We start from the raw sequence: 24625 nt of genomic DNA, 5'->3' as shown, positions 1-24625 counted from the left end.
GGTCGGCCGTTTGGTGTACTTACCATTGAATCTCTGCCCACACACACCGTCCATCGCCCCAATGGGGCCCTCATCCGCTCTTCCTTCATCTCTTCTCCGATTAGACTCATCCTTATGGAAGCTTTCCTTTAGATACTTTAAACACAGAGAAATAGGAATAAGACTGTGTGTTTTACAGCCTTGCCCGTGGCACCAAATGATCTCTGACTCTTTAATCATGGCTAAATGCTGTCAGAGGGCCCGCAGTGAGAGACTGTCTGCGGCGAGTCTGAAACTAAACGCAGAAGAGACAGGCTGAGATAATGGGCTTTAGGAGGAAATGTACTGAGGCGTCTCGATGTGGGGGGAAAAGAGGCTTTGAGTCTTCAATGGCAACATTTTGTGCTGCTTCTGAGCACCAGAGAAAAAGACTTCTGCAAATTAAGCTCTGTCTAGATTTCCACTTTATTTGTCCTCCTCCGCAATGATTCAGAATGGCTGCAGATGAAGAGGCCGGCGGACTTGGATTTGCCGTGTTGAATGGGAGGGAAACTGTTTGCGTCCCAGTATGAGGCTTCTTTGAAAGTGAAGAGCTCACTTTGGGGCTGATGGGGAGTTGACGAGGTCTGGGGGCTGGTGAGTGAGGCAAACGGTGGATGTGTTGTGTTTTTCTGCTCTTTTTCTCTCATCAGCGTGGGAGAGCTGAGAGGAGCGTGATGAGTGCTGATTGACTGCGAGCGGAGCAGACGATGAGCGGCTCATCTGTCTTCGCTGACCTCCCGCAGGTTTCCTGCCTTTAATGTGCCCTGGTCATTTGTGTGGTGTGAGAGCTCAACCGGCAGGAGAACTCATCCATAGGAGATTTACTCAAATCAATAACGTGCCTCCTGCCCTCTTTGAGCTACTTAATGCGGCCTACGTCGCACCTCCCGGGAAAGGCTCGCCGCAGCGCCAGGTTGTTCCATGACCCCCCTCTGTGCCAAGCTGTCTTCTCGAAGTGCTGATCATCCACCTCGTGTTTGTCTGGCATAGACAACGGACGCTGGTGTCTCGCAGCACACAGTCTTCATTAGGGCTTCATCCACTTTCAAAATAGCCTTCTGAGCTTAGTCAAGCATCTGGCACTTCAGTGGTTAAATATGGATCATATGGTACATGTATTATTCGGGATTAAATTCCCGAATAAAACGCGGTTGCGGTCGGTAACTCTGGTGCAATTTGAACGGGAGCGGGCGGTCTAACAATATCCCGTTCCCGACATCTTTTCAGAACAGCATATCTGCTCATTATTCAAGCACCGGTACAGCCTGCACTGGACTGTTATGCACGCGCTGCATGCATGAAACAGTGCTTCGTTTTATTTGCGAGTGTACGCATAAGGATGCTCAGAGCAGGCTAGCCTACCAGTGAATATAGCCTACGGCCCGCAGACAGAATAGGCAGGTTGTCGATGAGTGACAGAGCAGAATAAAGATGGAGCAAAGTGTGGATGCGCTGTCCTTGAAGAACGCTCAACTCGGTTTTGTTTATATTTTGTTTAGCCTATAATTTTAAATGACAGATGTCGAAATTATTTATTTATTTATTTTTCTTCCGCGACACTTTTCCTAGGCTACTGTGTTTACAGCAAGATGTTAAACAAATTTAGTATTTTGACAAGACGAATAAAATTATAATAGGCCATTTTTGTACAACCTACATCTTTTTTTTTCTCTGCGACACTTGTTCCTATTGTGTTGTAAAGGTTAAACGAATTGTATCCTGACAAGACGAATAAAAATAAGGAATACAATTTTTGTACATTTTATTTTCTCTGTGACACTTTTTTTTCCTACTGTGTTGGCAGCAAGATGTTAAACAAATTTTGTGTCTTAAGACACAAAATTCGTTTAACATTTTGCTGTCAGTAAAAGACTCTTGACAAGACGAATAAAATAACAAATACAATTTTGTGCAGACCACACTTTTATTTGTTAGCCTATCTGTCTTTCTTTCAGTAGAGGAAATTTAAATGTGTGATTCTGGAAACGAGATCTAAATTTAGTGGGAACGGTCGGGTCGGGAAGAAAATTATTCAAAGCGGACAGCGGGTGAACAAAGAGTAAAAATATCGCGGGAGCGGGCAGGAGCGGGACTTCAAAAATAGTCCCGCGCAGACCTCTACCCTGGACCACAAAACCAGTCATAAGGGTCAATTTTTTTAAATTTAGAGATTTATACATCACCTGGAAATTTCATTTCATTTCCATTTATGTATGGTTTGTTAGGATAGGACAATATTTGGCTAAGAGACAACTATTTCAAAATCTGGAAGGTGCAAAAAAGAAGATGCCTTTAAAGTTGTCCAAATGAAGTTACTAATCAAAAATTAAGTTTTGATATATTTACTGTAGGAAATTTACAAAATATCTTCATGGAACATAATCTTTACTTAATATCCTAAAGATTTTTTGCATAAAAGAAAAATTGATCATTTTGACTCATACAATGTATTGTTGGCTAATGCTACAAATATACCCGTGCTACTTATGACTTGTGTTGTGGTCCAGGGTCACATATTTTGTAACATTTTAAATGTCTTAACTGTCACTTTTGATCAATTTATTGCATCCTTGCTGAATAAAATAATTAATTTCTTTAAAAAAAAAAAAAAAGGTCTTGTTGACCTCAAACATTTGAACAGTTGTGATGATGCACAAATATCCACTAAGTTAGCATGAGTTAATAGTTAGCGCTGATATTTAAAATATGTGGTGAGGGAAACCACAAGTGCTCTTAGAGTCAAATAAAATATCTCCAGATGCATGCAGTAAAATTTATACAAGGGTGTAAACAAATGTAAAAGAAAAAAATCCAAAATTGATGTCTATGGTGGTTATGGCCCTGTTTATGCTAGCTAATACCGTGTAAACACAAGAATGACTGTGTCAGTCTTTTATAGCATCTCTGGGCCACTTTAGGTGCGTTTGCAAGATTAGCTCCTTGCAGTTTCACCCTTTTTATTGATAGCGTTTGCTTTCAGCATGGTATTAGCTCGTTGATAATTTAAAAAGAATATATGAGGGGATGTAAATAATCTATGCTTTTACTAATCCCCACTCACAGTGGGATTCACTTGTATTGATAAAACACTGTACCAACTTGCATATGTCAGCATATGTTCTGTAATAAAAATCCTATGACTTCACAAATCTTGTGTCTTGGCAATTCCAGGATTACAGGTCATTGTTTGGAATGTAATACAACCGAGTCGTACTGATAAGCAAGAGTTTTTATCCTCAGCTCTGTGGCAGCATTTTAGTTGGCTGGTATAAAAAAGTGCTCTTTCTTCTCCGTGTTTCAGGTTGTGAAAGTGGCCACTGGGGGCCCCACTGCAGCAACCGCTGTCAGTGCAAGAATGGGGCCCTGTGTAACCCCATCACAGGAGCCTGTGTCTGCACAGACGGCTACCAAGGATGGCGCTGTGAGGATCAATGTGAGCCTGGCTACTATGGCAAGGGCTGCCAGCTGCAGTGTCAATGCCTCAACGGTGCCACCTGCCACCATGAGACGGGGGAATGCATATGTGCACCAGGCTACATGGGTCCCATGTGAGTACCAGGGATAAACCCGGTTTGCAATATAGAGATATGAAGGTTAATATGTCTTTCCTGAAATATGTACTTTATATAGAGGAGACAAGGGCAAGTTGTTACACTGGTGAAAAGGGTAGGTTTATTTTTGAAAGACAATTTCTGTATTGGCACACACCTCTTGACTACAAAAAAGCTATTCAACCTTTCCACCATCTTTGCCAAGGAGCCACATTCAGCTTTTGTGACCTTTTGTGTTATCACAATGAGAACCTACCGTTAAATTAAAACCATAATATTTTATGCTACGTGAAATATGGAAAACTAAAATAGAAAAAAATATAATTCAAATATACACTACTGTTCAAAAGTTTGGGGTCAGTACAATTTTAGTTCTTTGAATAAAAATGAATACTTTTATTTTGCAAGGATGTAATAAATTGATCAAAAAAAGACAGTAAAGACATTTATAATGTTTGATAATAACAAGAAATGCTTCTTAATGCGGCAAATTGGCATATTAGAATTATTTCTGAAGGATCATGTGACATGCATTGAAGACTGGAGTAATGATACAGAAGTGTATCTCTTTTTTATGGTGGAGAAAAATTGAATATCCTTAAAATATCAATAGTTTCGGGCCTGAAGATTTTTAACATAAAATCTTCTAGGTATTTCCCCACGTGAAAACTAGTGTGTCTCCCATACTAATCTACATACTATATACTTACTCTTTGTCTATATTCATTGTTAGCATAGTGAAAACACTGTGAAGTTCTTGTGAGGTTACTTAAAAAAATATGGTTGGATTTTTTTTTATTTTTTTTTTAAGCATTTGTTCTAAAGTCTTTGAACGTTCTTGTGTTTTATGTTGCAATCCTTTGCAATGACTGCCTGAGTTTCAAGTGTTTGCTCTTGTGGTTCGGTAGCTGTGGAGAGCGATGTCCCTCTGGAAGTCACGGGCCACAGTGCGAGCAGCGCTGCCCCTGTCAGAACGGAGGAACCTGCCATCACATCACTGGAGAATGCTCCTGCCCTGCTGGATGGACTGTAAGAAGCTGCACACAGGGGGACCGACAGGGTGGAGAAGTGGGGGACAAAGGGAAAGTGACTGAGAGAATAAAAGACAGAAAAGAAACAGAGAGGAATAAAGATGAGGAGACAGATGATAAGGAATGAGGGGCAGAAAGTGAAGGAGAGTAAAAGGGCAAGATACTGAAGCGCCAGAAGAGGTGAGTCACGCTTAAAAGGAAGTAAGGAAGGAAAAGAGAGAATAATTAGAAGGAGAAAGGGAGGGTTAAGTGAATGAAGGGAAGGTGAAAGAGTTTAAGAGGTAAATGAAGGAAGGGTGGAGGAGAATCTGAATGTAGATACATGCGCAAACCTAAGCGGGGAAGAAATGACATCCACCTCGATGATCTGAGTCTCGCAGAGCAGCTGAAGTTATTATTCGGAAGCAAATTGTGTGAAGTTTGCTGAGCCTCATTATTGCTCCTTTTGCATCATCTCAAACTCGAAAAGAGGACATATCAAAAACACAAGTTTCCTTTCTCTTCTGAAAAGAGTTTAATGTGATACAGTATGTAGACATACTCTAATATTCACAAAGCAATGCTCCATCTTCAGTTCATCGTTTATTAAAAATAAACTGCAGAAATGGGTCATTTAGAAATTGTAGTAGCATTGACCTCATAACTGTACATTATCATACGAGCTGTTTACATATAAATTCAATGATTCAGTTCTTATTCAATGATTAAGGAACCTTGCTTAAAGGTCTTAAAGGTGCAGTAGCAAAGACTGGTGATCATGTACTATCATCAGCTTTACATAAGTGGCTACAGATATATAAAATATGGCCTTTTTCAGGGGGCCAAATTTTGTGTCTCTGCATAATTCTTTAGATTAAATTCCCTGATTCTATATACTGTATGTTCACCTAAAATCCTTTATTCCCTCTGCACTGTAAAAAAAAAAAAAGGTGAGCCAACTTACATTTTTAAGGCAACCAGCTTCAGCAGATTTTTGAGTTTTCTCAACTTGTTGTTTTAAGTTTATACAACAAAAATTTGAGAATCTCCCATAAAAATAAGTTGAGAAAACTCAAAAATCTGCTGAAGCTGGTTGCCTTAAAATTTTAAGTTGGCTCAACTTTTTTTTCTTTCTTTTTTTTTTTACAATGTGTTGTTTCAAACCTTTATGATGTTTATGTTTATTTTCTAAATGTTTATTCTTATTTTGAAAAATGTATTGGCTACTCGTTTCCTTATAGTGAAAGTGAATGTGCTTTCAAGTTCCAAAAGTATTTAAAAAAGTACCAATAAAGCATTAGAGAAGTCTACGGCTTTGTATGATGAAAAGACTGAAAATTAAGTAGCTGTTCAGCGAAAAATTGTTGTTAATTGTCTACATCTTTCTATATGGCGCCCGTTTGACATCAATGTGCTGATTGCACGTCATGTGACTGATCACATTACAGCGAATTATAATGTGCAGAAGTGAGAATAAGAGTTAAGGCATGTTCACACCAAGGATGGTAAATATAACTATAATGTTTTAATAATTGTTCTAATTCCATGAGAATAGGAAGTCCACACCACAGCTACAACAGCTACAATGACAGAGGAACAATATTGTTGGAATCACATTAAGAAGATTTTTTCCATTGACAGACAATCAGAAGCTACTCTGCTTTAAAAAGTTGGATCGTTTAAAGTTAGTAGTTAAAAAGTATAGTTATTGCTATACAGTAGTTATCTTTCGTGGTGTGAAAGGACCTTTAAAGAGTTTCTCCTATTGAAAGAAAGTAAGTCATACGGGTTTGAAATGGGGAGTAAATGATGACAGAATTTTATTTGAATGAATTGTTCCTATAAATCAGTGCAGCTAGTCGTGAAAGACTTTTATTTGATTCTCAAATTTTCTCTGCCCTCTTTCTAAACAGGGGTCTGTGTGTGCCCAGCCATGCCCATTCGGCAAATACGGGATCAACTGCAGCAAGGAATGCTCATGCCGCAATGGAGGACTGTGTGACCACATTACAGGACAGTGCCAGTGTATGGCAGGATACAGTGGCCACAGGTAAAATAAATACCCAGTTCCGATCTCATTTCTGTTATTATTCCTATGTGTCTTTAAAAAAAAACTACCACAAAAGCAGTTTGTTAACAAGCCTGCAACATTTGGTTGCTGAATAATTGATTAATTGTTTTTTTACTGCACTGTGTTTACATTCCCTGTGTCCACTGATCCCACTCCGAGATCCGCACTGGTCTGTTAAGTTTCTGCCCATTAATTACCAGTAATGGAGTTTTATTAGGATCCGATTGAAATTGCTCAGTGCCTTTATTTCCCCGTGTCTTCTTCAGCAGCTTAGGGTTTATTAGCGCAGTAAAGTGATTGTCTGCAGAATGAAAACACTTTCAGGACAGACACTTCTTATCCTCTAATATTTAACAAAATTGCCCTCATTCATTTGGTCTGTGACAGGTGAATTAGCCCAGCAGGAATAATCTCAGATTGCGTTAGTACCCCCTCCTCCCTTCCCGTAAGTCCTTCTCACACCCGTCTCTCCTGATACAAACGACGCTGGTGTAATTTCAACATGAAACATACCTAGTCCGTTTTATAATTTAATTGAGCTATTTATCTGTCTCCTAATGGCTTCTTTGGACACTCTAGATTGATGTTCTGCCAGGACTGTATATTGAAGATCTTGTGGAAGTCGTTGTTCCTTAAGTCACTTTGCTATTCAACAGAGAGAATGAGCCGGGGTCTAATTGTATTCACGGTAATTAATGACTGCAGACTTAGTTTGCTGTCGCCCCAGGCGAAGCCAAGGTGGCTGATGAACCTGAGGTACCAAAGAAGATGCCCAGAGCGTTGACCCTTGACCCTTAGATTAGAATGACTCTGTAGTCTACTTATTCTGCTTGTGTTATTCTGACAGGCTCCTTTTTCTTACATAGCCGCTCTGAGTAACGAATAACGTATACAAAACATTGCTTTGGGGTTTTCTTCCCTCACTGTTCCCAGGTGCCAGGAAGAGTGTCCAGTCGGCACATACGGACCCCAGTGTGCCCTTCACTGTGACTGTCAGAATGGGGCCAAGTGTTACCACATCAACGGAGCGTGTTTGTGTGATACAGGATTCAAAGGGCCGCACTGCCAGGACAGGTTCTGTCCACCAGGCCTCTACGGTCTCATCTGTGACAAATACTGCCCCTGTAACGCCACCAACACACTCAGGTGAGACACACTACCACACATCAGTAGACAACATTAGAATGATAACCTTGGAATTGACGAGAATCAATCAGCTGATATTACAGTTTTTTTTTATTATTTATTGATATTGGCCAATATTGAATTTTTAATTTTGCACGCTCATATGCCTCGTTTTTTATAGTTAGATTACCTAGTTTTTAATACTATTAAATGTAATCTAATCAAATCTTAAAACAAATATCCATTTTTCATCTTGTGTTGTAAAATATTGTGATGCCTAAATTAATTTGTAGCATTTAAAACATTTTTAGTTTTTAGTGCTGTATTTATTTATTTATTTATTGTTAATTTAGACAAAATAGTACAGAATTTTAATATTGTCCATAACATGAAAGAATTTAGAATTTTAATATCAGTGCATCCCTACAATGTGCTTCATTTCCCTGCAAAGAAAAAAATTCTTAATTCTAAATTGTATATATTTCTGGATGCATTGTATCAAGGACTGTCAATTGAGTAAAAAATATTTGCATTAATTACACTTTATGCTTATTAATCAAATTAATTTCATATATACATATATATATATATATATATATATATATATAAATATTTGCCAAACAATCCACAGACAAATAAATCAAGAAATAGACAGTACAAAAATTCTCTTTCCAAGTCAAATTACTGTTTGTTTTGTTTCGTTTCCATATCATTTGTCATTTTCCATGTATTTTTGCATTTCTTTTCTGCCATTTTTAAAAAGAAGACATGATTAAATTCATCATGCTTATATCATTAATTATACTAAATTACAGCCCTAATTAGATCATAATTTCCTCACACTTTCAAGATTGCGAATCAGCTAGGTTATTTCATACAAACATTACATCATTGTAGAGTTCCCTATGGTTAAGCTGAACCTTCAGTCATACAATCATCACTTTTCTAGCCAACTTTTCTCGAGTTAACCTCCGGAGCCATGGGTGAGTAAAGAGCTCCATTTGAGTCCATTTGACTTCATTTGACTTGCAAGTAAAAATTCAAACACCTTTCAACAGTAGCATAGCACTTGCTCTTTATCGCGACCTGTGCTTCATTCATTATTTCTTACCCGCGTTCTTGGCTAATGCAATGTTAATGCCTGGTATGGGTAGATTAGGCCCTGAGACACTGGGGCTCATTACTACATGAAGGAGAGAAAGGACACCCCATTTATCTGAGTGGAGCTCACAGACACCAGGATGGATGAACTCAAATGGTTTTAGTCCTCAGATTTGGCTCCCTTGTTCTGGAAACCAAAGTGTTTCTGTTTAGATGCCATATACACAACGTATCTTTAGGCATATTTGTACCTAAATGTCGATCTGTCTTTCTCTTTTTCAGCTGCCACCCCCTGACAGGTGAATGCTCGTGTACAGCAGGATGGACGGGTCTATACTGCAATGAGACCTGTCCCCCGGGTTACTATGGAGAAGGATGTAGTGTGCCGTGCCAGTGTGCTAATGGAGCAGACTGCCACAGTCTCACTGGGGCCTGTATCTGTGCCCCAGGCTACACAGTGAGTCCATGTTTATCATTTATCTTTGTCTACATTCATTAAATACTACTAAATCCTGCCATGCTGAAATATTGTCACATGAAATTTACTGCTGAGCATTGATGATTATAGTTGCTAATGTTCTGAACTAAAGGATGGTCTTTTTTCATATGCCCCCCTGACATATAGGCCCCCTATATAACTGTCATTAACATCACTCAAACCTCTCATTTATATCGTAAACACCGATACATCCTAGACAACAGTTATAGACCACCAACAATAGCTGGCTTTACAATAGCTGTTAGATCTGAATATTTTTGGTACCGATACAATTTTATTGGGCTGATAATCATTTAAACTGCTTAATCAAATTAATTAATTTTTTTATTAAAGTCATTTTTATAACTTTTTGATTTATTAATTAAATAATAAGTGATTTAAGTTTAATTTAAGTTCAAATTAAAAATTAAGTTAATTAAATTAATTAATCACATATATAAGTAGCTGCTCAGAACAGAGGTTTGTGGTTAAGTTAAAATTAAAAATTATGGTTCGTTATAATTTTATATTTATATTATTTATTTTATTTACTGTTATTTATTATTCTATTTTATTTTATCTTTTTTTTCTTTTCTTTTATTGTAGCAGACTAGTAAATCATAAAATAGACTTTATAATAAGTTACTTTACAAGTCAAATTACTCCTTTTTTGTCAAATTTTTGAATTTGTTCTGTGCTATTTTTAGATAATTGGACTATGTAAACAGTGCAAAAGTACAGTTCTAAGTACATGATTAAATTCATCATGCGTTTATGTAATTAGGTTTACAGCCCTAATTATATCATAATTTGCTGATTAATTAAATTAATTAATAGATTTATTTAATCATATATGTGACATAGATATGATTAATTAATCTCAGAAAATCCCCCAGATAAAAATATATATATATATATATATACACAGTGTTGGGGATAGTTACTTTTAAAAGTAAGGCTTTACAATAATGAGTTACTCCCTTAAGAAAGTAACTAATTGCATTAATTAATTAGTAAAGTAATGCGTAATATTACTTTTGCATTACTTTTTTCTCATCTGAGCTGGGCTTGTATGTTTTTTAATATATAAAAGTAATATGTTTGACACATGTAAAAGCCCTTTCACTCAAAAGGTGAAATGAATAAGCCTCAGGCTGGAGGAAATTTAAATTCAATTAATAACATATTTAATTATTGCAGGTTTGCATCATAATTTTTTTTTTTTTCTCTACACTTTTAACACCATGCAGTAAGTGAGAAGTGTAGTAAGTTTATACTTACAAAATCAGTAACCTTCCCATCAAAATCCCATCACAGGTGTTCACAGGAGACACATTTATGTGACACAGGTGCAAATAGCAATGTGTCTTGCCTCACCACTTGTGATCGGATGACCGAAAACGGAAGATACCATGTCTAAACAGGGCCATAGATATGACATATGAAGGTGGCAAAACTCATAATTACATAATAAAGGTTTATGATTGTGGATTTTAAGTGAAAACTGGAAGCATCTTTCAGAGAACATTTCTAGTCAGCACTTCCCTTGATCTTTCTTTGAAAAGTTTTTGTGTCCTGATACTTAAAGCAGAAGTGTCAGCGAATACAGTTTATTGCTTTGAAAATGATCTCTATAGTGGTCCCACACACACACATACACACGCACACACACACACACACATAAACACATCACCTCCTGCAGGGAGGCTGGGAACAAGGTGAGAGTCTCAGCAATGCTACTTTCGCAATGCTTGTGTCTTATTACACAGCAGGTTTAGATTTAACACAAAGACCTTGCCAAACACAGAAAGAAGCGCAAGATACAAGGACTCCAAAATAGATTGTGATATCTAGGCAAGACTCTATATGACATAAATAACAAATTGTTTTGTTATCCAGTTAGTTGTACATGGCACACAATCTACCCAGCTTCGTGTTCTCTGATGAACAAAGGGCATGCTAAAATGAAAGTGATAAGATGCAAGGAAAGAGCATGAGAAAGACAGATAGAGAGATGATCATATCAGTAATCTGAATTTATTTTAGAGAGATGTTAAAATAGATGGATGAGTCGTTCTTTTGCTTCAATGAATGCGTCATAGTATTGCTTACAGTCCTGTTCATCTTGTTCATCCTCAGAAGCAAATGTACTTTCCTTTAGAGCTAGTAGCTTTAGAGTTGGAGAACTAAGAGAAACTAAAAAAAAAAAAAAAAAAAAAATAGTTTAGGAGTAACTAAAACTAAAAGCAGCACTAGCAACTTCTAAATAACACTTACAAATTCACCCAGAAATTACTCTAACTTTCATGTTGTTCAGCCAAAGTAAAAAAAATTGTAACATTTTTCTATTTGTTTTCTATGTTTTTGTGTCTTTGACTTGCATCTTTAAAAAGTTTGGGGTCAGTAAGAGACATTTATGATGTTACAAAAATATTTCTATTTGAAATAAATGTTGTTCTTTTGAGCTTTCTATTCATGAAAGATTTCTAAAAAAAATTTTTCGACAGATCATTTTTTTCAACATTGATAATGAGAAATAGGGAAAATTCAGCATTGTCATTACTGGAATAAATTACTTTTTTTATAATATACTGTATTAAAAAAGAAAACTGTCACAATATTTTGTATTTACTGTATTTTTTTTTTATCAAATTAGTGCAACTTTGGTATTGCACATTTTCAGTAACATGGAAAGCTACAGTTTCAATTATCTTCGCTGCCACTGAACTGATTTCACTCCCGCTGCATTCAGAAACAGTGGAAATATTGCAAAGCAGATAAAATTAAGACAGTGCCGCAGGTAAAGACTAGAACGGCAGTGATGATTAAGACAAACTCAGTCCCAGAGGCTGCAGCCAACTCCTGCCTTGGCTGTAACTGTTGCAGTGTCCTGTGGCAGAGCTACTACAGCGATTTGAACTAGCAGGCGGAGGCACAGACTGTATCTTAATTTTCACCACCTGCTCTTTGTGTTGGATTTGGGGGGCCTGCTGCCAGTTCTATTAAACACTGCTCGAGGAGCTTTGGCCAAGGAGTCTGACCGAGATGCAAAGGAATTGGGACACGAAGTTCCATTTCCAAGCCAGCTCTTTCATTCGGACCTATAGAACAACAAAGGTTAACAATTTGACCGCAGTCTGGTTGAAAATAAGAGGGGTAATGGCCACCAAAACTCTCATCTGTAGAGTTCTGAGAGAATGATATTTATAGGGGTGGGAAAGGAACATGTGCTGCTGGTACTGGAGAGAGCACTGGTCGGGAGATGAGGGACCAAATGTGCTGGTAGTACCACGTTGAAAGCACACATGCCACTTCACTGTTGCACAGATGCATTAGTAGGAATTTTAATGCTTTAAAATGGCATTCATTACCAACACTTGTAGATACTGTATGAATGACCACTAATTTAGCATTTTTCTAAATTATAAAACTACTACTTCACTTACATTTAAATGACATTTAAGAAAGTGTTCACACTTTAATGCTTGCTATTAATGAACCAATAACTACGACTTTTGCCTCAATAAGCTTATTAGTAGTTAGTAGGGATTAGGGATGTAGAATATGGTCATGTAGAATTTGTGCTATATATAAGTACTAATAAACAGCCAATATGTTAATAATAGGCATGCTAATAAGCAACTAGTTAATAGCGAGAATTTGTCCCTTATACTATAGTGTTACCAAATGTTTTTATGTTGTTTTCCAGCATGATTTAAGAATTATCCAGAAAGCATGTTGTTTTTCTGTGGGCACAAAAACATCTGATCTTTTGTACAAAGAAGCTCAAATGATCAGTGTAATTAATTTGCTTATTTATATTAATTATGGTATTTGTTTCTTTTTATTGTTGTTGTTGTTTTTATCCTAAACTGATTATTTTCAAATGTATTAAAAAATACTCCTGTATTTAAAAAAAAAGGTTCCTCACTGAATGTGAAAATGTAGAATTCAAAGACATTTCTAGCTCTTTGAATCTACTAACGATTTGTGTTAATTTTATTATAAATTGAATATTTAAGTTTTCCAGCATGATGTGAGAATTATCCAAAGAGAATTTATTTTGTGCTTCAGTGGAAACAAAACTGACCTTTTGCACAATGAAGCTCAAATGATCAGTGAAATAAATTTGCTTATCAGTATTAATTACAATATAATTTAAATATTATTATATATATTTATAATTCTTTTTTCTCTTGTTTTTTTTTTTTTTTTTTTATCCTAAAAATGATTATTTTAATATTTAAAAAATACTATATCCAAGATGTTCAATGTGATCTCAGATTTTTGGACCTCACTGAATATACAAATGTACCATTTAAAGCTTTTTGAATGTACTAATGATTTTTGTTGGTTTTATTATAAAGTGAATATTTAAGAATATTTAACCTCTAAACATATGTCTGACTTTAGCCTGCTTTTAGAGGAGTTTAGTCACCCAGTTGAATGAGTGCTCTCAGGCCTGTGTCAGTGTAATCTGGAGCATTCACGGGTCTCACTAAATCCCTGTGGTCATTTGTGAGCCAGAGACTCTTTTACCTCCTCCAACCCATTCACCAGTAAATTGCAGGTCTGCTGAAAAGTCGAACAAACTAACTTTCTCGCCCCATATTCGGCTGCCTGCACCGATAGTTTTAAGTCTTTTTCCGTAGAACAGAACTGCCATTGTTAGCAGTCTGCTTGCTGTCACTTTTGAGCGGAACAAAGATAACTGCACGTAGATTGATGAAAAATTAATCCACAGATGTAAGCTTTTCATGTGGGGAGTGGATGGACGAGCGAAGCAGATGGAGAGGTAGAATATTTGAAATGGGGAATACAATGGGGGAATGTGGGAGAGTGAGAATGAAAAAGAAAGAGAGCATACAAGAAAGAAAAGAGTGGGAGTAAGAGAAAATATTGGAGATGATTGTATCAAAGCAAGCGAGCGAGATAAATGATGACAGATTGAAAGAAGGAGAGAGAGGGGAGAAACAAAAAATATATAGAGAGAGAGCGAGAGTCGGTCCCGCTCGGTGCCCATGGCGTCCTGTGGCATATCTTATCCTGCTTTCCACTCAGACCTAGTTCCAGATGATAATGAGAGAGCGGGTCCTTTGCTGCTCGATCCCCGGCACCGGGGAGATGGAGGCAGGAGGCGCGCAGCACACTGCCATTACCCCACTAATTGGGAGTCTAAATCATTTTGTCAGCTGTCAGTCAGAGCCAGGGATGAGGCAAAAAGACACCGGCGATGGCCGGCACTGGGATACAGCGACTCCCCTGCTGAGCCTGGTAAAGCACAGAGATTTTTGCTGTTTGGCTGGGGAGCAGGGCTTAAGAACACAGTGTCTGTCAGTCATCAGCAATGCTTTTTTGGGGGATGGACGGAGGTGCCGAGGGCCAGGGGCTGTCAGCTCATTAATGCGGCTGGGGAAAGTGAGCCTTTAGCTCTGAGCATCCGCTGCCACACTCTGAGTGACTGCAACAAGGAGACTAGCTACTCACGGACTTTAGGTTTGCTGCTGTGCGAATGTGCTCTCCACCTCTCTACTCACTTGAACTGTATCAAACTCATATGCCGGCCTGTTGCAGAGAATGTTTCACAGGAAATTTTCTCTTGAAGTTTGACAGAATCCTCAGATGGGATTTGGAGTCACACTTCACAGCACAGTGCTCATGTTAGAGTGTAAAATTACATAAGTAAGTAGTGAAAAATGCTGATAACTAAAATCTTAGATTTTCTGAAAGAAATGTGTGCCTGCCCAAACAAAACTTACTCCTATAATGCTAAGGTGTTGTTAGTGGTTGCCAGGACGTTGCTATGTTGTGGTTAAAATGTTCTGGGTGGTTTTGCATATTGTTGTAGGTTGTTGGGTGATTTGGGCGGTTTCTAAGGTGCTATTGTGGGTGGTTGCCAGGGTGTTGCTATGCAGTTGCTAAAAAGTTCTGGGTGGTTTTGTATATTTTTATATGCTTGCTAAGATTTTTGGGGTAGTTTTAGCACATTACTGTTCTGTTGCTAGATTATGCTGGGTGTGGTTACCAGGGTGTTGCTATGTGGCTACTGGATAATAAGGTGTTCTGGGTGGTTTAACACATTGCTCTGTAGTTGCAAAATTGTTGTAGGTGGTTTCCAGTAAGTAGAGAAAAATTCTATTGACTCAATTTTTGTATTTTCTGAAAGAAATGTGTACCTGCCTGAGTAAAACTTGCTATTACGATTAGGGATGTAACGATTACCGATAAATCACGATAAAATTCCCCACAGTTAGTATTACCGTTTCATTTTTAATTATCATTAAAACTGTATTCGATTAACGCGATTTGAACATCTCACGATAAATAAATACTGTCCAGCATAAAGCAGAGTTTTCAGTATCAGTCTTACGTGAGCACAGAGTAGTTTCGTTTTGAGTGAAACTAGGGCGGAAAAGCTGGGAGGTTTTAAAAGAGTGCTGAGGAATTATACAAATGAATATATGAATTAATTAATTATGTGAATGTACCTCTGAAGGTTCTGACTGTCTTCAGAAACGATTCGATGGCATTTTGTTTTCATTTTCGCTCCAGGTAATACCTAAAGGAAGCGTTCTTAATCGCAATACTGCTTTGTCCACGGAGTTTACGGGAAACAGCTGTATTCAGCTTTTCCATATAAAGCGCCACCTGCTGTCAGAGAGTGGATTTACAGAGACTTATATGTGACCATGGACCACAAAACAAAAAAAAAAACAGTCATAAGGGTCAATTTTTCGAAATTGAGATTTATACACCATCTGAAAACCGATTAAATACGCTTTCCATTGATGTATGTTCTGTTATGATAGGACAATATTTGGCCGAGATACAACTATTTGAAAATCTGGAATCTGAGGGTGCCAAAAAATATTGAGAAATATTGAGAAAATCGCCTTTAAAGTTGTCCAAATGAAGTTCTTAGCAATGCATATTACGAATCAAAAATTAAGTTTTGATATATTTACAGTAGGAAATTTCATGGAACATGATCTTTACTTAATATCCTAATGATTTTTGGCATATAATAAAAATTTATCATTTTGACCCATAAAATATGTATTTTTGGCTATTGCTACAAATATGCCCCAGCGACTTAAGACTGGTTTTGTGGTCCAGGGTCACATATTTACATTCAGCCTGTGTGCAGTTTCTGTCTGGCCAAAAACGGACCGAATTTGCATGCCCTGCTTTAAATTTTGACCAGTTGAGGAAAAACAAGCTTATGCAGATTCTGCACATTTAAACAATTCAGATTATTAGTTATGTAGAATTATTTATGGAGCAGATAAAATACATATAACCATTTATTAATCAATTATCATTTTGACTAAACCCTTTTCTTTATTTAAAGGCTGAAATGTGAGGTTTACCTTTTCTATGAATCATTTACAATAGATATTTGAACATGCTATTAAACTGCTGTCAGTCAAGTTGTCATTTAAAATCATTGGTAATGTTATTGTTTTAGTAATTATGCAAACAAAAAGTCATTTTATTTGTCGTTTGTTGATTTTTAAATATAAAACTTGGTGAAGGGATTTATGTGTCTGTACTTTTTGAACATCTCCAGCACATTTTAATAATACCGTGATAATACTGATAACCATGATCATTTTGGTCACTATAATCGTGATAAGAAATTTTCATACCGTTGCATCCCTAATTACGATGCTAGGGTGAAGTAAATGTTTGCCAGGGTGTTGCTATGTAGTTGCTAAAATGTTCTAGGTGGTTTTGTACTTTGTTGTAGGGTGTATGTTGTTTTGGGTGGTTGCCAAGGTGTTATGGGTGGTTTTATCACATTGCTATTCTATTGCTAGGCTATCATGGGTAGTTGCCAGGGTGTGGCTATATAGTTGCTAAAATCAGTTTTGGGAAAGTTACTTTGGAAATGTAATGGGTTACAGATTACAAATTACCCTACTTAAAATGTATAAGTAGTGTAACTATTTCAATTATATTCTTAAAGTAATGTAACTGATTACACTTGATTGTTTTTGATTACTTTTCCAAATTTCTAACGAGTGTTTTTAACTGTTAATCATTTTCTAACATTTAAACCAGGCATGGGTTAACCTTACAGTAGTACTGAACACTAATTACTGTCAGACTTTCAAAATCCTTCATCACTTGAATTAAGATTTCAATCATTTAATTTTAAAGCACAACCACCACAAAATCAGACTTTAACATCTCTTTTTACTTTGAGATCGGTTAAATACAGATTTAAGATCATAACAAAATATAGTTTAATAGCTATGATACTGTTTTTGAAATCAAATCTTTGCATAGCTATGACAGGAAACACCAGCATCTAACAATACCTTGGAAAAAACAGTTAACCTTAAAATAAATCATACACATAAATCCAAATAGTAAATAAAAAATTCTGTGTCCTAAACTCCTGAAACAATGGTATCTTAATTTGGGAAAGAAATCAATTAAATCTTTATGTGTGTGTATGTGTGAAAATATTCAGATGTAACCCCCTTTGTAATCGTTAACATTCTCATAAGTAATTGTCAGTTAATTACACATTTTCCTCAGTAACTGTAACTGAGTACAGTTACATTTATTTTGGGTAACACTTTATTTTAAGGTGACCTTGTTACACATTACATGTATTTACTACTATAATTACAATTAATTATGCATAATTACATGGAAGTAGCCCAGTCCTTACCCTAACCATATAGTAAGTACATGTAGTTAATTAATATTACTCTGTACTTAAATGTATAATTAGACTGTAACAAGGACACTGCTTAAAATAAAGTGTAACCTTATTTTATAATTTAATAACAAAATGCCATTACATGTAAGTTACTTCCCAACGTGGCTAAAATGTTCTGGGGGGTTTCACACATTACTGTACAGTTGATACATTGTTGTATGTAGTTGCCCGGGCAAAATTTGTTTAATATATATTTCTTGAACAGTTCATCTCTTGTGTGTTTTTCAGGGAGACGACTGTTCCCAAACCTGCCCACGTGGACTATACGGTACTAACTGCACTTCCACCTGCCACTGCCACAACCAGGCATCCTGCTCACCGATCGATGGCTCCTGCATCTGTAAAGAAGGTATGGAATAATGTGCTCTCCTTCTTCTTTTTATCGTGGGAAAGCCATGAGAGACTATGGGTTTAAAACCAACCTAATAATAAGATTATAGCTTGACCTGTACAAATAAATCAATAAGCAATCAATACATGCAGTCAATACATGCAATCAATACATGCAATCAAATGCTAAGGAAAAGTCGTAATCTTTACGTTCGATTACTCTGGGACTAATTAATCATTTTCTAATTCCCTTTAAAACAGATGTCAATGTTTAAAGAATTAACCCTGTCTATAAATAAAAATTAGGAGTGCCTGACAAGCCTGTTATAGTCCAAAAACACTTTCCGGACATCATACATAAAAAAAAAACCCCCAACAGTAAATAATATCCCTATCTGTTCTCTATATATCCATCTCTGTCATTACAAAAAAACTGGTGTTTCAGTATCAAAGGATCCAAAGTCTCTCCAGGTCACTTTCAAAGGATACATAACCACTTAGCATTTACATGCACATATGGCCTTTTTAGGCTGTAATAGCATAAAAAATGCAGCGTGAATCCACAAGAGCCCTGTGAGTGCTCAGCGTTTGGCTGACCGCAGCTAACCGTACCTGCGGGATGGCCTTTATTGTTGCATAAACATGGACTCGTCCTTAAAGGCCTGCACCAGCAGAGTATTCATTCAGGTCCCTCCAGTTTGGAAGGAAGCTCATTAGAGACAGTACCTTTAAAATCCTCATCCCATTCATAATGCAGAACCCCAGTGTGCTACACAACTTCTCTGCCTATCCCACTCTGCTCTTATGTTGACCTCAAACCATGCATATATTCAACTCATTGACTGCTTTGCGGCGTGAGCCGAGGGAGACAAGAATCCTCTGGCTTCTGTCAAGACGTGACCTCACTTCCCCCTCTTCCCGCTCTATTAATTGAACACTGTTATAAACTAGAGAAGCTTTGGCTAGAACTCAAAAAGAAAATGTTAACCCCTCGGTTTTTAGCAAATAAACAACTGAAAGAACCGGTGGTGGAGTAGATAAATTAACGAATGTCTGTACCGTCTCCCTTTGTTTTACAGGTTGGCAAGGTGTAGACTGCTCAATCCTGTGCTCCAGCGGGACTTGGGGATTGGGCTGTAATCAGACTTGTTTGTGTGCCAATGGTGCGGCTTGTGACCCAATCGACGGCTCCTGTACCTGTACCTCGGGCTGGAGAGGGGAACGCTGCCAGCAACCCTGCCCCGTGAGTATCTTCCCGGGACCGGTTCCATTGTCTCTCTGCCAGAGGCTAGCAAGACTGGCCATTTGATTTATAAATATTTGTCATGACAGGGCAGTTTAAGCTTAGCAAGATGGTTTGTGTGTGTGTGGTTATTCAGGATGGCACATACGGGCTGGAGTGTCGCGAGCGTTGTGACTGTAACCACGCTGATGGATGCGACCCTGTGAGTGGATTCTGTCGCTGTTTGCCAGGATGGACAGGTGAGTGTATGACCAGTGACATAATCACATCGACATGTTAAAATAGGATTTTATGGAGCAACATAGAAGCTGGAGTGAATTACTCACTCATTGTTGAAAGAAGAATTGATGTGATTTAAACATGCAGTGACAGGCACAAAGGACGCTTTAAATGTTAAAAAAAATATCTGTTTTTAACATTCTTTCATAATAATAAGAAATGTTTCTTGAGCACCAGATCATCATATTAGAATGATTTCTGAAGGATCATGTAACACTGAAGACTGGAGCAATTTCAGTTTTGCCATCACAGGAATATATTATATTTTAAAATATATTAAATTAGAAAACCGTTATTTTAAATTGTAATAATATTTCACATTTTTTACTGTATTTTTAATCCAATTAATGCAGGCTAGGTTAGCATGAGATACTGTACTTATTACAAACATTAAAAATATTACCAACCTCAAACATCTGAACACTAGTGTAAACACTTAAGTTTATAGCTACGCTTTGATTTTATGAGGATGAAGTTTTCAAGATGATCGAGTACAAATTATTGGTAGCCCATTTTATGTTATGGCCAATTGTTATAGGAATACTCGGTGTGGTCATCCAGAAATGACTTTATATTCTGTATAGAGCTGCAGTTCTGTTACGCTGCAGAAACACTGTCAGTGTAAAAGTACAATGAGACCCTGCTGTTACAGTTACGCTTCAGCGCTGCTTGCTCAAGCTGTGAAACAGACTTACTACTAGTAGTGTGAAACAGACTTGCTACTAATAGTGATACTGCTGCTAATCATAAGAATCCGCTGGCAGAATTTTGAAGATATTGACGTCTCTCGAGATACCACAATGTGTCTTCATGACACAAATATAATATATAATATCCACCCCGAAGCATCTGCTATAGTTTATTGTTAGAATGTAATGGATTTTCCCAAAAAATATTGCAGTGTTAATTTTTAAAGTAATCCAGAAATAATAAAATCTGTGTTTTCTTTGTAATCATGAAAGTATTAATCTTTCAACTGCTTTCATCTTGAGGGAAAATTCATGATTTTTTTCTGAAATATAATTATGAAAACACGAAATCCAGCAATAGTACATTTTTAGTTCAGCTCCTGCTAATGTTGTGTGTTAAGTTAAACCGATTCTACATATGTGTGTGTATATTGTTCAGATTATTCAACACAGGACCACCATGCCTCCAAAAGATGTTACCGTAGGACACACAGCCTGCGGGCAGATTAATATGATATCTCTGAAAGCATGAAGCATTTATAATAACTGTTGCTGAACATGTTACCTAATTAGATTGCACTGACCTAGAATGAAGCAATCGTTCTGCGGTTTGCATATATGGCTTTCACACTGCGCTTACACCTTCTGTTGCAGCGGTCTCAGCACTGTGTGTCCAAGAAAGAGATATGAGAGGCAGTGGACATGTTTGAATATCACAGAAGGGCTGTGTTTACAAGTTCTTCGGCATGTGAACATGTTATACAAGAAGCGTAAGGGAGCAGGTTGAGATGGTAGATGTGGCTTTGCCTTCAGGCCCTCCATAACTCTCTCCGTTCAGGTCTCCGAATTCTGACCATGTGTACTGGGAAATGATGTGGCTTTCATTATCTGCAAGAAGGAGCCAACTACGCAGAAATCTCACGCTCTGCATCCTGCCCAGGTCTCCGCCATCTGCCAGGCCTAATGGAGTCACCAGGGTGCAAATAGGCCTCTGAGACTGTGAGCATCTGAACAAAGAGACTATGCAGAGTAGTGATTTATGGAAGCTATCGAGAGAGAGAGAGACAGACAGAGCTAGACGTACATAGTGCATATGTGAGAAGATAGCGTCAGGTCTAAGAATTTAAGAGAATGAGCTACACATGAGATGGGGAGAGAGAGAGATTGCATAAGAGTGTATGATAAGGAATATCATGTGGAGTCATGTTTTTGAGGTTGCTCATTTAAATAGGTCATATCAAATTTGAATTGATCTTCTGAAATAAGAGTTTGTACTATAAAGTCTATACTATAACTATAAAGCCCTGCAACTGTATCTCTCAAAACTTCCTCCCAGTCCCAAAAGTTCATTTAAAGAAACTGAGGAGCAATAATGAATTTTTAATTTTATATTTTTATTTAGAAAGTTTATATGTGTGTGTGTGTGTGTGTGTGTGTGTGTGTGTGTGTGTGTGTATCTATGTATTATTTTTTTATATTAGTATTAGTGGTTTTTTTATTACAAATTGAAAAAAAACATTTTATTTCATTTCATTAAACAAATAAAACGATTCATAAGTGAATCATATGAACCAAAATGATTTTCACAAATCCTTATCTAGTAATCGCAAACTGGAAAGGTCATGAAAATTGGCCAAAGCATATGCATAGAAGGCTTAATAGTACAGCAGCAAAAATATATATATAATTTTTAAAAATCCATTTAATTCTAAGGGCCAGAGATAGTGTGGAAAATGGTTGTGAAAAATAGTAATAAAAATAACAAATAAATTATCACAAATAAAATATTAATTATGATGTCAGTAAGGTAAGAAAGTAAACGGACTGTCTTTGAAGAGCAGCAGTTGGAAGATTTTTTTGATAAAAATGAAAAGTATTACTAAAGAATGGAGGAGTAGAACATATAGAAAGATATGCCCAAGGACAGACAAGCTGAGAGTGTGTTTTATCAAAAGAGAGAAAGAAAGGGATGTGTGAGACTGGAATTAAATGGTCACTTTCAATAAAACTGTGTGTGCGTTTAATGGAGGGAGGAAGAGAAAGAGACAAAATAACTGGGAGAGCGATAGAGTGAGAAAGCAAAGAAATGTGGACATGTAATATTAAGTGCTCCAGGGGCTCTAGACTGGAGGATCGTGGGTATAACACAGAGTGTACTCTAGAAATCTTTGCATTACGTGTGCAGGTATGTGAGCCCGTGTGTCCACTTAATATGTAAAGTGCGGTGGAAAGTGATGGTATATGATGGTATTTGCTCTTTACTCATTAATTGGCTGCCAGTCCCCCTGGCAGTTCTCTTCTAGAAAAGTCTCATATGCAGAGAGTCACTTCTCCTCTTTCTTCTCCCTCGCTCTACTCAAAAGCCCCTCTGTTTGTCACCATTAGGCTTTCAGGGCACTCTTCTATTCTCATTCATTGCTGACAATAAAGGAAGTGCAGGACTTTTTTTTTGCCCAGCCCAGCAGAAGCTCAAACAGGCTTGCCCCTCCTTTGATGTGCGGTGGCTGGGCTTGTCTTAACTGCACATCCGCGTTGCCTCTCCAACCGACCACTTCTCTGTTCTGCCACAGAGGTGAAGCAGGTATGATGCCTGTCCCTGAAGTTTAGACCCGGTCTAATTCAAAGCCCTGGGACTAATGCCATTTTAATGGGCCGTGACACACACTCAGAAAGTCTCTGTCAAAGGAAATTGTAAATGAGGTTCCTGAACTGCTGCTTGAAAGGATGTGCTTGAGAGTATATGTGTGTGTGTGCGTGTGTGTGTGTGTGTGTGTGCACACCATTTCAACCTTCTATGCCATCTTGCTTATGGAGTGTGAAATATATAGATGCTAATTTATTTAAGTTGTATTATTAAAGCAATAAGCCACTCGAGGATGAGCATTACACTGATTTTACCAAAGATAAATGGTGTACTTAGTCTTAACTGTGGTCAGTTCACTGTAGTTCATTGCACCAAATGACTAATGGCTTTTTTTAAATTGATGACAGCAGCCACATCGTTTGACTGCACTAATATATATATATATATATATATATATATACATATATATGAAGATTGCCGTCTGAAATTTTCATCTAAAATTAGCATTTTTATCAGGCTTCTATGTTTAAGTTCAGTAATTTTACTCTAATGGTCCTTTTCTATGCAATTAAAGTAAAATAACTGAACATAAATATCAGAGCCTGATAAAAATGCTAATTTTAGAAGAAAATTTCAGACGCCACTTAGAGGCTTTTGCATCTGAACTCTTAATATGTTAATAATATTAATAACCAGAATTATTGTAGAAATTCCCCTACGCACCTGACTTAAGTTAAATCGGGTGACTCCTGACATCAAAAATTATCCTCAGGTGACTCTTCTGACAGCTAATCGTGATAGCTCTGACCGCACTGGGGAACCAGGCGAATTACAGCTACCTGACTCCTAAGAGAGTCTCACTCTTAGTCAGACAATGTCTCGTCTAACAATGTCAGACTAAGATCTCTAGTGTTCCACTATGCCTGCTGCGCAGCGGTAACCAGACTAACTCCAGACAATGCCTTGAATAAGCTTTAATCATGGCCAGGAGGACCTCATACCAATCGCAGAGAATCTCACCCAAAATAAGAGAAAAACAGTTTGTATAGCATAGGTGCATGGCAAAGTAATGTAATTGGTTCTTCATAAGTGAAATTCAATGAACCTCCACTCCGTTACTTGAAAAACAAATTTGGTTTTTGATTACTTCAGCTCATTACTCAAGTCATGGGTTGTTATAGTTATTTTTATATTCAGACAGACGTCTGGCCGTCTTGTCCATATGCATCCGTAATTGCAACATACTAACTAAAGTGTTGGTACATTTTGCTCTCAAAAGCATACAAACGTTAGGCCTGCAAGGAAAAGACAAATGTTAAGCCTGCAAGGAAGAAGAATGTTAGTTATGATTAATTTAAGATGTTTAATTTAAAAACTATCCATCTGTCATCTAATAAAAAAGCTATCCA

The 24625-nt window shown here is 37.2% G+C and overlaps 1 protein-coding gene across 4 annotated transcripts in view; it reads left to right on the top strand.

The window, feature by feature from the left end:
• megf11 (multiple EGF-like-domains 11) overlaps nucleotides 1-24625 on the top strand; it is a 118724-nt gene that overhangs the window by 70517 nt on the left and 23582 nt on the right. For all 4 annotated transcript variants that reach the window (XM_058752225.1, XM_058752227.1, XM_058752226.1 and 1 more), the window contains 8 exons: nucleotides 3323-3569; nucleotides 4481-4601; nucleotides 6496-6632; nucleotides 7587-7799; nucleotides 9162-9336; nucleotides 18320-18440; nucleotides 19501-19664; nucleotides 19801-19903. In XM_058752225.1, coding sequence (XP_058608208.1) covers nucleotides 3323-3569; nucleotides 4481-4601; nucleotides 6496-6632; nucleotides 7587-7799; nucleotides 9162-9336; nucleotides 18320-18440; nucleotides 19501-19664; nucleotides 19801-19903 — 1281 coding nt within the window. The remainder of the gene's footprint in view (nucleotides 1-3322; nucleotides 3570-4480; nucleotides 4602-6495; nucleotides 6633-7586; nucleotides 7800-9161; nucleotides 9337-18319; nucleotides 18441-19500; nucleotides 19665-19800; nucleotides 19904-24625) is intronic.

Source organism: Onychostoma macrolepis, chromosome 18 (genome assembly GCF_012432095.1).
Source record: "Onychostoma macrolepis isolate SWU-2019 chromosome 18, ASM1243209v1, whole genome shotgun sequence".
In the NCBI taxonomy this organism is placed as follows: Eukaryota; Metazoa; Chordata; class Actinopteri; order Cypriniformes; family Cyprinidae; genus Onychostoma; species Onychostoma macrolepis.
This window is presented reverse-complemented; position numbering and strand designations above follow the sequence as displayed.